The sequence below is a fragment of the Ambystoma mexicanum genome, chromosome 5p (assembly GCF_040938575.1).
Source record: "Ambystoma mexicanum isolate Mex_15411 chromosome 5p, UKY_AmexF1_1, whole genome shotgun sequence".
Lineage (NCBI taxonomy): Eukaryota > Metazoa > Chordata > Amphibia > Caudata > Ambystomatidae > Ambystoma > Ambystoma mexicanum.
The window spans coordinates 1,362,678,222-1,362,696,327 of record NC_090930.1 but is presented as its reverse complement, the minus strand read 5'-3'; the positions used below and the strand labels follow the sequence as shown (position 1 = coordinate 1,362,696,327).

Below are 18,106 nucleotides of genomic sequence, written 5' to 3'. Positions count from 1 at the left end.
GGTGTACACATGCATGCAAGTTTGGTGGTGTGTGTGCATGTGTAGTGTACTCCCTATGTTGCATGTGATGTGTGGATGACCTTTGGCTGCTCATGCTGTTGTATGTGAATGGATGGTGCTGGCTGTTGCAATATGGCTGTGGTATGGCTCATGTGTGCAAGTTGAAATGACATGTGTGTTGGGGATTGTGATGCCATGTCTGTGGTTTACCAATGCCACTCATGTATGACTGTCATGTGTGTATGAGTCCATTGGACAGTGCCCTGATGCCTGTGTTTTCTTTCTCCCTGTCTGCAGCGTCAACTGATGAAGAGGGCGGAGAAGGTGCTGTGGAGCACAGCGGCAGGGGTCGCACCACCAGCCGGAGACGCAAGGCCCGGATCCCCTCCCAGGTTCTGATCTCGTCGGGGAGTGAGGAGTCTGGTGCCGTGTCCCAGGCCGCAGCTGCCGAGGGGAGGTCCAAGAGGCGGAGGTTGGAGTTGGACTCCTCGGCAGCAGAAGGGGCAGCTGGGACCCCACAGGGCCCAACGGAGGAAGATGGCACGGAGTCATCCAGGTTGGTGGGGGGTTTGGAGGAGGAGGAGGCCGTGCAAGCGACAGAGGCAGGGTCTGGAGGTGGGGATTCCACTGGTGCTAGTGGTGCAGTGCAGGATCTGGGACAAGAGGCAGCACAGGCCGCCGCGGAGGTGCCTGTGTGCAATCCTGTCCCTGCTCCTGTCACTGCATCATCTTGCACCAGCGGGTATGCCTAGCTCCAGAACCGTTCTCAGGGAGGGGATTGGCTTACAACACCTGGCCTTCCTCTCCCTGCGGATGTGGCTATCCTGCACCAGGTTGAGCCTGTCCAGGGTGGGGTGGCGTTGCGTCAACGGGCCATGCAAGCTGACCTGCAGTCTTTTCATGATGAGTCTGCACGTCTTCTCGCATGGCTCGTTGACTGCGTTGACCCACTGGGACAGCTCACCAGGGCTGGATTCCTCGGTTTCCTGGACCTTGTTCCGACCCCCTCCTCCACGGAACCCCCTATGCCCCAGTCGTCCTCCATGCCATCTTCCCACCCATGTGTCACCTGGGTGCCCTGTGGAGCTGCCTCCGACCGTGCGGCCAGGCTGGTGGACAACAGATCCCTGCCACAGTCGGGAGTCGGACGTCCAGCAGGGGTGGCCACATCAACGACTGCACCCCAGCTGGAGGAGGATGTGCAGGCACCATCGGACAGGGCACATGGACAGCAGCAGCTGCAGCAGCAGGAGGCTGTAGGTGGGAGCCACGATAGCTCGGGGCCTTCAACATCGGAGGGGCAGGCATCGGCCGGAGGGCAGGAGGACCCTGGACGGGAAGTGTCTTCCGTGTGGCAGCGGTTGGGCCACGCCATAGATGCGGAGCGGCGACGGGCGGAAGAGGCACGGCTCATGATGGTCAGGGCGGAGAACTCCATGCAGAGGGCCCTGAGGCGGGCCGAGTGCCTCGAGGCAATCCGCAGGGAGTTGGAGGTGAACATGTCGGCGTCCCTGCGGACCCTCGGGGCCATGGAACAGGACCGCCTCCGGGACATAGACGAGGAGTTCGATGATGCCCTGGCCCGGCACACCACTAAGTGAGCCGCTGGACTGGCCCGCCGCCATTGTATATAGTTATTTAGTGATAGGTTTCCTTTATAGTTTATTTTTATTTGGAGTCGACGGACACTGCTCCACCTTTTGTATATAGTCCCATTTTAGATAGGTTTTTTGGTAGGTTTCATTTCTTCTGTTGGGATGATGGACCCTGAATACTTTGTACATAGTTGGACTTTGGATTTGGACATTTTTTTTACTATGAATATTTTTTCCCATGGAGCAATGGTTTTCTATTTCTTTTTTCCCTTCATTTCCTTTTTATGGAGTTGAACTTTGGAAGAAATTTTTTTGGATTATCATTTATTGATTTTAATTTTAAAAGGGACAGCCAGCTTAATTTTGTTATTTTTTTACTTGTGTATTTTGTTTAATTTTGTTTGCCATTACTGTTGTTATTAATACATTATTTGGATTTTCTAATTCTTCGATGTGTGGTTTCATCTCATTGTTTTCATGCATGTCATGATATGGGTTTTCAGGTTCACTTGCAACCATTGTGTGTGTGTGTGACACATGTGTTGATTTACATTGTTTCCATTGGAGTAGTATCATGGGCGCATGTTATACTTGGTTGTGTCTTTGGGCTGTGGTGGCTGGCCATGAGGCCCATGCTTGAGGATTGTCAGGGCCTGTGGGCAGGGGGACATGAGTGGGGGCCTGGTGGAGGGTGCCCCTGCACTGCTGGGGGGTGGGGGTGGGTGGGAGACATGAGTGGGGGCCTGGTGGGGGCTGCCCCTGCACTGCTGGGGGGTGGGGGTGGGTGGGAGACATGAGTGGGGGCCTGGTGGGGGCTGCCCATGGTGGCTGGGGGGTGGGGGTGGGTGGGAGACATGAGTGGGGGCCTGGTGGGGGCTGCCCATGGTGGCTGGGGGGTGGGGGTGGTGGGAGACATGGGTGGGGGCCTGGTGGAGGGTGCCCCACACTGCTGGGGGGGTGGGGGGGGTGGGGGGGGTGGAAGACATGAGTGGGGGCCTGGTGGAGGCTGCCCATGGTGGCTGGGGGGTGGGGTGGGTGGGAGACATGAGTGGGGGCCTGGTGGGGGCTGCCCATGGTGGCTGGGGCGTGGGGGTGATAGGGGACATGAGTGGGGGCCTGGTCGAGGCTGCCCATGGTGGCTGGGGGGTGGGGGTGGTGGGAGACATGAGTGGGGGCCTGGTGGAGGCTGACCCTGCACTGCTGGGGGGTGGGGGTGGGTGGGGGACATGAGTGGGGGCCTGGTGGAGGCTGCCCCTGCACTGCTGGGGGGTGAGGGTGGGTGGGAGACATGAGTGGGGGCCTGGTGGAGGCTGCCCCTGCTCTGCTGGGGGGTGGGGGTGGGTGGGAGACATGAGTGGGGGCCTGGTGGAGGCTGCCCATGGTGGCTGGGGGATGGGGGTGGTGGGAGATATGGGTGGGGGCCTGGTGGAGGGTGCCCCACACTGCTGGGGGGGGTGGGGGGTGGGAGACATGAGCAGGTGTGCAGGGTAGTCCCCTGTTTTGTGGGCTGCCTGCAGGGGCCGTGGAGGGTGTACAGGGAACACCTGTGAGGACCCACCCAGCCTAATCGCATGTGATTATTACCGCGCACCCCTGTAATACACGTACCCAGCCAAATCGCGTGTGATAATTCCCACGCACCCCTGTGATACACGTACCCAGCCAAATCGCGTGTGATTATTCCCGCGCACCCCCTGTAATACACGTACCCTGGCTAATCGCGTGTAAAACTTCACGCGTACCCCTGTCATACACGTACACAGCCAAATCGCATGTGAAAATTCCCGCGTACCCCTGTAATACACGTACCCTGGCTAATCGCGTGTAAAACTTCCCGCGTACACCTGATATGTACGTTACCCGCTTTGCGTTCCTTGTTTGGCAGCCCTGCAAACTGGTCCAGGGTTAGCGCAGCCCTTTGCGATGATTTAGCGATTTTGATGGCTTTTCCTTGCGCGAGGGCGTTCTTGGGGGCGTTACTGGCGCTGCTGCAGGGTCGCTGCGATACTCTGCGCCACGGCTGGTTTGGGAGCCTAAAATCCATGAATACGCTGTGCGCGGAAATCGGTTTTGGCGCACGCGCCTGGCGCAGACAATCGCACGCGGACACTCTGCGCCAGCCGCTTGCGACACTTATCTGCGAAATTCTATGAATTATCCTGTTTATGGGGTGCTGCTGAGGCTCTAAACCCATTGCTTTTCTGTTTTGGCAAGTGCATTCTGCCTTGATTAATTCATCATGTATTGCTTTCTGTGTTCACCGTGGTATACATAGTTTGTGTGTTCCTTATGGCACAACTCTGTAGCATTCTTTCCTTCCTGTAGGAATTTTGTTGATTATGTGCAATAGGCAATGGTGAAATGCATATTGATAAATTGAGTGCCACAATGGTTCAGAAGTTAGCTCAGTGTGTAAAGCACCCATTGCAGAGATATGTGTTCATATGCAAAATTAGAATATCACATTCAGCAATGCTGGATGAGCCTTTCCTATGTCTGAAGTTTATAAATCTGCCTGCATATGTAATTGGTTTTGCAGAACAACATCTGATATTATCATTAATGTACCTGTACCACATAGGGGTTGCTATAAAAAACGAACATATCAAATGTATGGTGAAGGTCTAGAAACTGGTTTGTTCAGATGGGGTGTTGTAAAACCTAGGCAATCGCCTCCAACGATGGCATAAACTGTTAGTCCAAGTGGTGAATAAGTATCCAAATTCAAGACTATGGAACAACAGAGTTCATGTTTGTATCCTGGATTTGCCAACAGATGATACAGTGATCCTGTTCAAATCATCTAGTATATCTTTCATTACTGTGCTGTCTTTTGTGAGGTTTGCCTTATTGCATGCTGCTGGTATCGTTCGTTTAGCCAATTACTAGATCTTTCTTCTTATCTAGGCCATTTGGGTGGAAGGGTTGGTAGACAGAAGAAAGCGGGCCATATGTTGCAGGCCTCAGGCAAGCATATTTTAAGGTCTGCTTGTTTGACACAAAAAATGGTTTGTTTTTTTGTAAAAGTCAAAGGTTTTTATGGACATTTATAAATGAAAATGTCACAAGCCATTGTTTTGGAAGTATTTTAAGCTTTAAAATACAAAAGACAAACCCAGATTAAATGTGTTAAATCACATCGATTGGCATGCTGGTTCTTATATACTTCTCTTGATGATGGAGAGAATGAAGGTAGAATCATTCCCATTTTGCATAACACCCTTCTATAATATTTTGTTAAAAAATGGTCAAGTTTGGTAATGTGATTTGTGTACTTTTCAAGTCCGTTTTTTAAAAATAAAATGAGATTGTTTTAGTTCATGGTAAGAACTGGAAAAGAAAGTATTAAATGCATAAATTGCAGAATTGGCACAAATCCCAGCTTCAGCCCTTCACCCCTTAACCAATGTGTGATCTTGGGCATCTCATTTAATCTTATATTGCCTAACTTCTCTATGTTGCCAGTCCCTAAACCTTTCAAAATTGTCAGACCTTCCTAGTGATTTCCTTATCATGGTATGATCTTCATTAAAGCCTTATTCATGGTTTCACTATGTTAATAGTGAGAACATTTATATCGCACACCACAGGCATTTGTTCCTTTGATATCTAATGGCAACACTATTTGAAAACCATATCCCACTTCTAATCTGTCTGTCTGCAAAAGGACACCTTCCTGGTTGCTTCTAATCTGCCTGCACTATACATGCTATGGTATGTGTAGCATTCTCCTTCCTTCCAATTGGAGGTCTCTATCGATGCATGAGCACTTTTGCATTCTGTGAGGCAGCTAATGTGAGTTATCTGTCTATTATGGGTTACATGTACCTTTTACATACGGTCCTGCATTAATACTACATCTACCTTCCTCAATGTTATTGATATAAATTATCCTGTATGTACTAGAAAAGTAACCCCTTTGTAGACTGCTAATGTTGGTGTTCAAATGCTACTTGTTTATCATTTTGATTAGAGCAAGAATGAAGAGGGCAAGGGGACTTAAAGAGAGTAAATGTGCCTATTATGCTGCGAGACAGCGTATCAAACTATAGGTTGTGAGCTCGACGGTGGGGGGCGCAACTAGTATTCTTGATCCCTTCATTCCATTTGGTTTGGTGGAGGGGGGCCCCAAAGATGTCCGTGCCCAGGGCCCCAAAAGTGCTTAAGATGGCCCTGCGTGTCATATAGCAGAGTTTCATCCTTGATCCATCATCTTTCTATATTTTTGGGCGTTTTACAAAATGGTACAGGAGAAACATTCGACTTCAGAGGGCCAAGAGAAAAAGATGGGGGTAGGAAAGGAGGAGGGCATGTACGGACAGAAGGGGTGGGGAGAAGGTTGGAAGTAGGAGGGGACAGAAACAAGGTTGGACGGGGGCATATAGTGTCTCGGGCACCAATGAAAAAGTGGCACACAGTGGCAAATTGCTATTCATTTATTTTGTGACAGACTGTTTGAATAGTACCCAAGAGAGAGTTTTTTGATAAAATGTAATGCAAATTGTGCAATTTAAAGAATATGTATTCAGCAACAATGGACAAAACGACTAGCCACATAGTGAAGTAACTCATCATACTGGCCCACATTGGCCAAAAAAGTGGCCCACTTTGATCCATAAAACAGGCCCACACTAGCATTTTGCATTTGTTTCGTGCGTTGACCTATTGCCCAACAGGCCAGTCCGAGCCTGGTTAGAAAAAATCATACAGTAAGTGTAAGATGGCAACAGCATTCCTATAGAATGTAGCATTTTCTTTTTAAATTATTGCTTGTTTTATTTGAAAATCATTTTTTACAAGGATTGCTCTTTTCGTTTAAAATTGTCCGAAGTCAAAATGGAAATCAGGGTCTTAGAGAGGGTGGAGCAAGAGAAGGAGGCACAAAGTTGTTGTTAAACAGTCACTGGGCCTCATTACGAGTCCGGCGGTAACCGCAGCGGTAAAACCGCCTGGTTACCGCCGGACTCGTATTACCATTCCGCCTCCGTGACTACCGGAATTACCAGGGCATTACAGCCCCGGTGTCCCGGGAGTCACGGAGGCGGAATGGTGTTAATCCCCATTCCCATTGAGTCCCACAGGACTCAATGGGATGGGGAAGTGGAAACACCGCCACCATCTCGTGATGGTGCTGGTGTTACCACGTCTTCCTGCAGGCGGGAGGTGTTCAACCCGCCAGGTCAGACCTGGCGGGAAGATCATCGGGCGGTCCGGAATTAACAGTGGCGGCGGGTTTACTGCCACTGTTAATTCCGGACCGCCCGACCTGTAATGAGGCCCTACTGTTTTCAAGTCCCCAGTCGTTGATGTAGCATTACATTTTGCATTATTCACACTTACCGCACATATTTCTCCACATCATACTGATCAGTGGCCCATTACTTACATGTCCTGGTTGCACAATGACGGATGTCGCCAACGATTGGAGCGATGCTTGTAAAACAGGCACCTTTTAAACACTTTATTGAAACGTAAGTGGGTCTTGTTGAAATCTCAGTTTACTTGGGATGGAGTGCAACAACTTGGGGCCCATATGAATCCACATTTTTCCTTCAGTTAGTGTTTTGGGTTAGCCACACTGGGGTGGTCTGATACAGATGATGTAAGTGATCTGTTAGAGCCACATATTTTATGCGTGTTTTTCCTTAACTAATTCTCCGTAATGTATTTATACTTTTATTATAGTCTCATGCGTTTGGATTTGTTCCTGTAAATTGGATCACACCACTCCTCCCCACCCGCAAAAGACCAAACATGCTATCTAGACTAAGAAATGTATGTTATAAGTGTGTTAAGAGTCATTTCGTGTTTTTCAGCTGACCTGAAATTAGCTTTGAGCTCAGAAATCAAGACCTGGATGATTGATCTGGGACGCCACTGCAACAAGAAATATAGAACAGAGATGGAAAATATTTTCGCCTTTGTGGAAGAGATGAACAAAAGGCTGAACCGGCAAATAAAAGACTTGGATGATATAAGAATAGCAATGGCTGCCCTGAAGGAGATCAGAGAGCAGCAAATCTGCATAGATTTTCAAGTGGGCCCCATTGAGGTAATACATCGTCAGAAAAATACCTATAAGCTGCTGGAAATGCCAGCAAGCATTTAATGGCCATAACAATGCCCCTTTATGTTTTGTTGATTTGATCATGCATACTCAAATACTAATGTTGGCAACCTTGAATTCATTATGTCATGTTTTTTTAAATTATCGTTTAAAATTATAACTACTTATTTGTGACTATGGAACACTGAAAAATGGTTTGAGCAATTGGGTATAAATCTTCATTTTTGATGACCTCTTAATTGCTAAGACCCTCAAGTAAAATAACTCCTTAATAATGAACACAGGGAAAGGAATGATTTAATAGGGAGCTACAATTGTCATGCCTGCGCCAAGGGCGCATACATTGGCAATCAATATGGACAAATGGTTATTCATTTATCTACAGAAAACTCCTGGATCTACCGCTATTCACTATTTGGACTTTATTTCCCATTTGCAAGACTTTGGTGCCTTTTTATTTTTCCCTGAAAACTACACTTACCATAATGCACTTGGCTATAACAATCCATTCCTGGCTATTCCTATTTTTCTTTATCAGAACTACAATCCCCAGAAGCCCTAGGGATCTGCTCTGCTCCCACCAGCTCAGGAACAGAGAGGGAGGTGGCCGATTGTCTGCAGGTGGGCTGAGCCAGGTGAAACCAATTAGCCTGCCTCTGTGCTGGGCTGGGCAGTATAAAGGCTGCTGCCTGCGAGAGCTCAGTCTCTTGCATTGAGAGTCCTTCCTCCACCTTTCGCGAGTTGTCTTCGGATCCTTGTATGCTGTTTATCCTCACTCCTGCTTGGACCCTGCCTTACAGCTTGTTACACCCTGCTGCCTACAGCCCTAGCCTTTTGGGCTTCCTGCCTTGTTGATTGCTCCACCCTGCTGCCTCCAGTCATTGCCTTCCAGGCTCCCTGCCTCTCAGCCCTGCTCCTCTGGGCTCTCCACACGGCAGCTGATCACGCTCTGCTGCCTTCCAGTCTCCGCCCTTGCCCTGCCGGGCTCTCCATCTTGCAGCTGATCACGCTCTGCTGCCTTCCAGCCTCTTCCCTTGCCCTGCGGGCTCTCCACATTGCAGCGGATCTCGCTCTGCTGCCTTCCAGCCTCTGCCCTTGCCCTGCAGGCTCTCCACATTGCAGCGGATTTCGCTCTGCTGCCTTCCAGCCTCTGCCCTTGCTCTCCGGGCTCTCCACATTACAGCGGATCACGCTCTGCTGCCTTCCAGCCTTCGCCCTTGCCCTTCCGGGCTCTCCACATTACAGCGGATCACGCTCTGCTGTCTTCCAGTCTTCGCCCTTGCCCTACCGGGCTCTCCACATTACAGCGGATCACGCTCTGCTGCCTTCCAGCCTTCGCCCTTGCCCTGCCGGGCTCTCCACATTGCAGCGGATCACGCTCTGCTGCCTTCCAGTCTCCGCCCTTGCCCTGCCGGGCTCTCCACATTACAGCGGATCACGCTCTGCTGTCTTCCAGTCTTCGCCCTTGCCCTACCGGGCTCTCCACATTGCAGCGTATCACGCTCTGCTGCTTTCCAGCCTTAGCCCTTGTCCTCAGGGCTCCCTGCTCTGCAGCCTCCTCTCTCCGGCCGCCTTTGCCCTTGTCCTCTGGGCTCCCCGCTTGCAGCCTATCTCACACCGGCTGCCTTAGCCCTTGTCCTCAGGGCTCCCTGCTCTGCAGCCTGCCTCTCTCCGGCTGCCTTTGCCCTTGTCCTCTGGGCTCCCTGCTCTGCAGCCTTCCTCACTCCGGCTGCCGTAGCCCTTTTCCTCTGATATTTCTACCCTACCGTCCCACTCTTGTGGGCTTACTCCTTGCCTTCCTGCTCCTCTGAGCGCTCCACCTACCTTTCTGTCCTCTGTTATCATATCCTGTTACTCGACTTTCCCTTCCTATCCTTCTGCTAGTTTGCTATCATCTCCTTTCCTGGATTTGTCTGTTGTATCTTCTCTTGTACTGTTTGTAGACCCTTTGTACAGAGCTTGTCTGCTGGTTCCCATCAGTCAACCTCTGCCCCTTCCCTTGTCTCGTTTCTATATCACAGACACCCATAGCTGCTGTTCCAAGTTATGAGCAAACAGCGTGGGACTCTGTTATAGCAAACTGTGCAGAAGGCTAGAGTATTTCCAAGGTTCGTGGAATACTCTTATCCTATTCTGCATACACCCCAAGAGGGTATTCACTCTATACCTTTTCCCTTGCTACTCTTCCCTACTCTTCACTCCCTTTCCTTTCCGCGGTGTGTGTTCCTATCTGTCCACTTTATTTCAACACCCAAACTCGTCTGGGTGTCTTGTGCCACTCGTATTCGAGTGCCATCCTTGACAACAATGCAGATACTGTTCTTTTAGGTGGGAGTGAATCTTCAATTAGGGGGTTGAGTGGTCGCTTAGGATTTGAAAATGGTATTAGTATTGAAAATTCTAATGGGATTGGCCCAAAGCTAAGTGGGATCAACACACAATTTATATATATATATATATATATATATATATTTCAAATGGATTGTGTCCTCCCACGTATTCCTCATCTTAGATATTCGTACCATCAGCTTTGCTGCTTCGGAAAATAAAATTCCACACCAGAGGGTGCTGTGCTCGATGTTGTGGCATCGATGTCCCTCGAGAGCTACCGTATAGCGTCAACGTCATCCAGAGTATAAATAGCTTGAGCTGCACTCGTTGGCAGCTCCGTTTCGTTCAGTTCAGTTTTTCCGAAAGCTTTCGCTTCGTGTGTATGAAAACAGTGCTTCAGTCTTTCGAGATGTCTTCTTCATCTAATCCTTCTACCCCTAAAACTGGCTTCAAAAAATGCCAGAATTGGGGAAAGAAAAGGTCCATAACTAATCCCCATCGAGTTTGCCTCTGGTGCCTAGGTCCCGACCATTGAGTTGACGACTGCGATTCCTGTCAGGCTATGACGAGTAAAGCTCTCAAGGAACAACAAGGTAAATTGGCAGTGGGGGAGGAATTTTCGAAGGCCTCTTTGAAGAAAAATAAAGGCCCTGCAGAGTCTAGGGAAGAGTCCCGGCGTAAGTCGAAGAAGTCTAGATCGAGGACTCGGTCAAGAAAATCTTCGTCTTCTTCTTCGAAGAAGGCGAAGAAGAGACGTCACCAATCTCCCTCTTCTTCTTCTTCTTGTTTATCTTTTGATACAGGGGTTATCACTTGTCAATCAAAGCATGATTCCACTAGAAAATGGGAGGCTTTTAGAGACTCAATGATGCAAATCTTCGAGAATGCGGCCCGACCCCCTTGAAGAAATCACGTGAAGAGCATGCCCCAGTTCATCCTAAGGATGACTGAAGAAGATCAGAGACTAGATGCTCTAAATCCGGCGAGAAATTGTTGAGGGTGTCGTCGAGAGAAACCTCTCCAATACCTCATAGAAAGAGCAAGACATGCCTACCGGTGCATAAACCAAAGGCGACACCAGACAAAATGGCATCAGGTTCCAAACCGTCATCGAAACCTATGTTGAAGGTTTCCTCAATGCCTCTGTCGAAGGCTCCGTCGACACTTTCCTCCATGGCGCCTCTATCTAAAGCTCCTTCGACCATATCGAAGCCAGCGTCAACAACATCAACACCATCAACGCCTTGTCGAGGACAACATTGATTCCAGCACCATTATCGACGCCATTGGCAAAACCAAGGTTGATGCCATCACAATCCACGGGTAACATTTTTCACCATGTACCAAGAAAATACTTTTTCAAGTCTATGGCCTCTATTTATGAGGAAGGACAATCCTTAGAGGAGGAGACTTCCCCTTTTGGGGTAAGATACGGTACAAAGAATGTTCCTGAGGAACTAATTGACCCTCAGTTCAAAATGTCTGACCTCTTTGACCGTCTCCAAACAGTTAGTGGTATAGACACGTCACCTGAATTGGAATTTGAGAAACCTGACCCAGCTGATCATGCTGACTCAGCATTCAGAAATATTATGAATAGGGTGGTGGAGTTCATGGGGTGGAACAGAAATTCACCCACCTATGAACAGGATGACATGACGGACATTCTCAGTCAGGGTCCTCAAAAGGATCCTGTTCTCCCTTTTCACACAGCACTTCAGAGGAAGGTTATGACCGCATGGGAAACCCCAGAATCTGGACCAGTGGTAAACAAAAATTTTGCTAGGAAATATAGGCTCTTATCCTCTGATCCTGACTATTTAACTAAGCATCCTACACCTGAAAGCTTAGTGGTCCAGGCAGCTATGTCCACCAGACAATCTGCATACCCTTCTATTCCCCCAGATAGGGATGCTAAGAGAATTGATGCCTGGTCTCGCAAGTTTTTTTCTTCTAGAAGTATGGCATTAAAGTCAACAAATGTGACTTGCACCCTTGCAAGAGTCACATAAACCCTGTGGGATTGTATTAGTGTGACGACTGAACACATTCCTGAGGGAGAGGAACGAGGCGGCTTCCTTGGGATTGTAAAAGATGTAAAGGAGGCTAGGGGGGGAATGCCTCCGGTCAGGAATGGACACTGCTGACAGCATTAGAAGGTCCATGGCTTCTAGCACAGTGCTACTCTGGTTTGCGTGGCTGAGAAAGACGGGCTTTGCACCGGATGTGCAGGCCAGACTTCTCAATATGCCATTTGACGGCTTGAGGTTGTTCAGCAGCAAGGCGGATGAAAGTTTGGTGAAGCTGCAGACCTCTAAGGCGGCGGCTAAGTCACTTAGCGCCTCCCTAGGTCAATCTCAGCAACACTCCTACTCAGGCTCATCTTCCTGGAGGGGTCGTCGTTTTCGTTTCTATTCCTCATTTGGAAGAGAAGAGGACAGGCTAGTCAAAGAGGACAAAGAAAATGTCCTCATGGCGGACGAGGAAAGGGTGCTAGATCAGCCCCAACAGCGGCAACTGTCCCCTCATCCGCTGATGCAGCCACCTCTAAGCCACTCTAAGGCCTTGACCCACAAGACCCCAGTGGGAGGCAGGATCTCTCAGCATCTGAACGAATGGCGGGGCATTACTTCACATGCGTGGGCACTGGAAACAGTGGCTCATGGTTATTGCCTTCCTTTTCAGAAAAGGCCTCAGGACCATCCACCGGAGAGGAACAAGGGTTGGTATTCCCCGTACTTTCTCATCCCAAAAAAGGACGGAGGATTGAGACCCATCTTGGATTTAAGAAACTTGAACAAGTTCCTCAGGAAGGACACGTTCAAGATGGTAACCCTTTCTGAGATCCTTCAGGCTCTCCAGCTCCAAGACTGGTTGGTTCCATGTAATGTCGCCACAAAAATATCGCCATACAAAAATATCGCTGAAAAATGGTCGTTTTTTGTGGCGACATTATTGCATGGAACATACGGGGGACACCCCCGCAAACCCCAATTCTTTTTTTATTTTTTTTTATTTTTTAAAAACTTTTTTTTTTGCCCCTGTCACCATATATATGGTCACCCAAATAATATCGCCACAACATTTTCCCGGCGATATTATTTACGGCGACCATATATGTGGCAACATTATTACCTGATACCGACTGGTTGGTGTCATTGGACTTTCAGGATGCTTACTTTCATGTGCCATTCCATCTCAAGTAAGTTCGCGGCTGGCAGTTCTCACTATGAGTTTCGAGTTCTGCCATTCGGGCTGACCTCCGCCCGAGGGTTTTCACCAAGCTGATGGCCCCTACCTGGACGATTTGTTAATCAGGGCACGTTAACCCGAACAGGCCCAGAAACATCTGAGCATGACTTGCCACTTCTTACACAGACTGGGCTTCTCCCTCAATTACAAGAAGTCACATATGATACCATTCCAAAGACTCCAATTCATCAGAGCAGTCCTGGATACTTCCTCAGGGAAAGCCTCGCCCCCCGAGGTGAGAGCTCATCACATTCTGCAGATGGTAACAAACTTCCAGAATGCCCAGCATCTACCGGCCTTGGATTTTCTGAGTTTGCTTGGCCCTATGGCATCCTGCATTTTTCTGTTTCCAGAGGCCAGATTGAGAATGAGATCTCTTCAATGGGCCCTCAGGACTCATTGGTCCCAATTTTTTGGGGAATATGTCAGACCTTTTGCAAGTTCCGGCCAGAGTGGCTCAAGATCTGCTATGGTGGGCTTGCAAGGACAATATTCTCAAGGGAGAATCTTTTTGGCAACCATGGCTGGAGATAACAGTAGTGACGGACGCCTCACTCACAGGGTGAGGAGCTCACACCAACGATCTGACAATCAGCGGTCGTTGGTCTCCATCGGAGTCCAAACTACACATCAACCTTTTGGAGCTGAGGGCAGTCAGACTAGCGCTGAAGGCCTTTCTGCCCTCTGTATGGGGAAATAATGTCCTGATAATGACGGACAACACAGTGGCCATGTACTACCTCAACAAGAGAGGAGGTGTAGGGTCATTACCACTGTGCAGAGAGGCAATGCAGTTCTGGTTCTGGGAAATACAAAAAGGAATCTCTCTATTGGCAGTTCACCTGGCCGGAGAGCAGAACACAGCAGTGGATGCTCTGGTCAGGCGGGGGGGCGTGGCTACAGGACCATGTAAGAAGACGTGTTCCTAGAGGAGCTCCGTATGATGCTGAATTGATCTGAAATAAAAGTGCATACATAGAAGCCCACGGCGGACGAAAACACAGAGGCAGGCATGTGAATGTATGGAGCCCCTTCCAAGCACGTCGGGAACCCACGGAATGAACCAGGGCTGCGGTTCTGAACATAATTGAGATTGCGGTAGCCAGTGATGTCCGGACCCAAAATGGCAGCCGTGTAAAGAGAACAAAGGAGCCCAACACAAAGAAATATTTAGAGAAAAATAGAGAAGAGTAAACATAGCTGCGGCTATAATAAGCAGCGTGGGTCCGTTGTTGTCATTACTGGAATACAGTGTGCATCATTGAGTTGGAGTAGTGAAAGCACTCTGGCGCGTCTTGTGGTTCATTCGCTTGCCCGACCCCACAACCAAACACCGGCGCATACGGAGGAGTGCTGCAGCAGTCAGTATTATACCCAAGCGGGTTGTTAATAGACTGGCAGATTGAGTACGCGGTACCTGCAGCCCGCGTTCGAAAGCCGTCGGAAGAGCCGCAGCGTGACGGCGAACATCTGAAGAACAAGTGCAGCACTCGATGAGCGCAACAAATGACATTTAGGAGCTGGAGGTGTTGCCGGGGCAGAGAGCAACATAGTAACAGCACGGTCCGAGCCATTGAGAGGAAAAGGACGGTGGGCCCTGCATTTTATAACGTCTATAGCTGCACCAGACAGGATGCAGCATGGAAAATAAGAGAACTGCAAAAGTAATTTAAGATACACTATGGTCACGCTGGGCTAACACGGCCAGTACACCGATGCAGCGGCTGCAAACGGATCAAAACGGCGACCCATATCTGCAGAGACTATTATAGCAAGAGCCTGAAAGAACACGCTCCACAATGCCCCAAGCGGATGCCCCCTGAAAGCAATGGAGCCCAGGAAGCCACATCAAATCACACTGGTTGGCTGACAGAGGTAGCAAGAGCATGCTACTAGCATTAGCCCGGGGGCACAGTACTCCAAGACGCGAAGCACGAGGGCACACCACCAAAGGCTGGCACCCACATACATCAGCGGAATGGGCCTGGACATGTAAACCACGTCGGACAGCGCAGCAAACACGCCTAATGGCGCAGACAAACAACGTAAACGTGACAACCATGGCCTCACCTCAAGAGAAGCAGCCGAGGACATACTGCTGCACCGGACACTTGGACACGTGCACTGGGCACGAAGTGGCTGGCAGGCTGGGCACGCACACGAGAGGGGCAGCTGCAGGAGTGGCTTGGAAGGCTTTGGCGACAAGGTGCACGGAAGGATAACCAAAGGGACATTGCAGGCCACGTAAAAGTGTAAACCCATACCGCAAGCTACACGAAAATCTGCCATAGCATCGAAACAGGCCCACGAGCCCTCGGGGCGGACATCGGCACGACCTAACAAGAGCTGGGATATACAGCATTGGCCACGGACGTGGGAGGACAGAACCCATTCGTGAAAAAGCATGAACAGAATACGAACACTTCCACCACTGCGCCCCTGAAGCACCATAGCTGGGGACGGACTAGCCCTGAGGCGCCAGGGACCGTGCCCCCGAGGGCCTGAAGAGGTGAATCTCCTCATGCAAGATGTGACAACACTAGCAGAACCTACAGGCGAACTGGCAAAGGAAATGGCCCCGAATACAGCTGCATGTGCGTCCCACAAATCGGAGATCCATATCCTGGAACAACGCATGAGCAATTTGGAAAACAGGGCAGAAGAAGCGGAGGGATGCGCCCGGAGAAACAACGTACGCATCGTGGGACTCCCAGAAGGAGCAGAGGGATTGAATCCCATGGATTATATCAAAACGATGCTGCTGCAAGAAATAACAGGAGTGGTGCTAACCCAAGGATTTGTGGTGGAACGAGCGCATAGGGTACTGACACGGAGCCCACCGCCAGGCGCTCCCCCAAGACCAATAATTACCAAAATCCTGAACTATCGCGATAGAGAAAAAATACTAGAATACTTCCGGAAAGGAGGCACAATACAAAGGGCATCGGCGAACATCACGGCATATCCGGACTAAACACTGTTGGTACAAAGATGTCGTATGAACTACGGAGCAGTGAAAAGAAGATTGCGGGAAGCAGGCTCCAAGTACATGCTAATATACCCAGTCAAACTGAAGGTGTACCACAGAAATAGAGCACTGTTCTTCGACACCCCATAGGATGCGTCTGTGGACACACAGAATTGCCAATTGGAAACTGGTATCCAGAAGGAAGACGGCGCAGATAAGTAAAATAGAGGCTGTGGTACCTTTGGTGCGGCAGACTCAAACACTGGGACTAGAATATAAGACAGGGCAAAGACAATTGGGAGATACGCAACACGCGCTGCATAAATAAGAATGCTCAAGCACAATGACCTAGCGCAACATGGTAGGAGCCTCGTGGAACAAGGTCTCACACCCCCAAGAATAGATTAGTTAGGTTACTGTTAGACCGGTAACACCCTGCTGGGCTCCTGATCTCGGCATTCCGAGATAGGGCCAAATGCCGGAGTGCCTGAGATCCAGGGATGGAGCTGGGCATCAGTTGGGGATGGGCAGGGAGGAGGGAGGGGTGGGAATGTGTGCAGTGTATATAGTTGGGGAAGATGGGGTGGGGGGGTTAGTTGGGGAGTTATTGTTGAAAAGGGAAGGGGAACGAGCCCACACTTATGCCAAATAAGGCCGGAGGGAGGTACAAAAAGGAAGGGAGGAGGGACGAAACACCAACGAGAATGGGAGGTCTTAGAATAATAACATGGAATGTGAGAGGCCTCAACAGTTACCTGAAGAGGAACAAAGTAATGATGTATTTAAGAAGGCAAAAAGTGGATATAACATTACTGCAGGAAACCCACCTCACCAAAGTGAAACTAGAGATGGTCAAGAAAAAGTGGAGAGGGACCACCATGGCAGCGACATATTCAGTTTATGCTAGGGTGGTGATCACCTGGGTGGCACCTCACGTGCCATTCCAGCTGCTTCAGGCCACGGCAGAGCCAGATGGGAGGATGATAACGATACGAGAGTTGCTGGAAAACAGAGAATTGAATATCATAAATACGTATGCCCCCAAACATGAAACAGCAGCTTACTTCAGGACACTATATAGCAAAATCAGCCCCCAGATGGGAGGCGCGATCATAGGGGGAGGAGACTTTAACGGTACACTATGCCCTAAAATAGATAGGTCAGATACGAAACTAAACAAACCCACCCCCGCCGCAAAAGAAGTACAGGCCCTGCTGAGAGACTTTGGGCTAGAGGATATATGGAGACAGCAACACCCAACTGGCAGGCACTATTCACACTACGCCGCCCCACACAACCTGTATACAAGACTAGATTATCTGTTCGTCGCCTCAGACCTTGTAGGGGAAATGACGGGCTCAGAATACAAGGCTAGAACATTATCGGATCACTCCCCCCTGGTCCTGGACTGGAGACATCAACCCCCCACAGCAAGAATTCCGACATGGAGGCTCAGAGAGGAGGCCCTGAAGGACTCGGCATTCCGAGAGGACCTAAGGGAGGAGATCATCGGGTATTTTTATACTAATACAGGGAGTGTGACGTCAGAGCAAACCCTATGGGAAGCATTTAAGGTGGTAGTGAGAGGGGTGGCCATATACAAATACAGAGGGCTACTAGGAGGCATAGAGCGAGAGCTACAAGAGACAGAGAAGAGACTAGAAGAAATAATGCATAGGGGAGGCACCTCAAAGGAGGACTCCGAACAAGTGTGCCAACTACAACAAGCTAGCGGGGAGCTCTAAAGACTATGCAAACTGAACTATAAAAAATATATTGAGAGGCACCACGCGGGTGGGGATAAACCGGGGAGGCTGATTGCATGGTTATATAAAAAAGAGTCAACAAGACCAGTAGTCGGTGAGATTATGGGAGAAGGCGGCCAGATTTGGA

General features: G+C 49.5%; 1 protein-coding gene across 1 annotated transcript in view; it reads left to right on the top strand.

Moving 5' to 3' along the window:
- DNAH5 (dynein axonemal heavy chain 5) overlaps positions 1-18,106 on the top strand; it is a 4,235,244-nt gene that overhangs the window by 1,432,878 nt on the left and 2,784,260 nt on the right. The window contains exon 24 of the mRNA XM_069613779.1: positions 7,412-7,647. Coding sequence (XP_069469880.1) covers positions 7,412-7,647 — 236 coding nt within the window. The remainder of the gene's footprint in view (positions 1-7,411; positions 7,648-18,106) is intronic.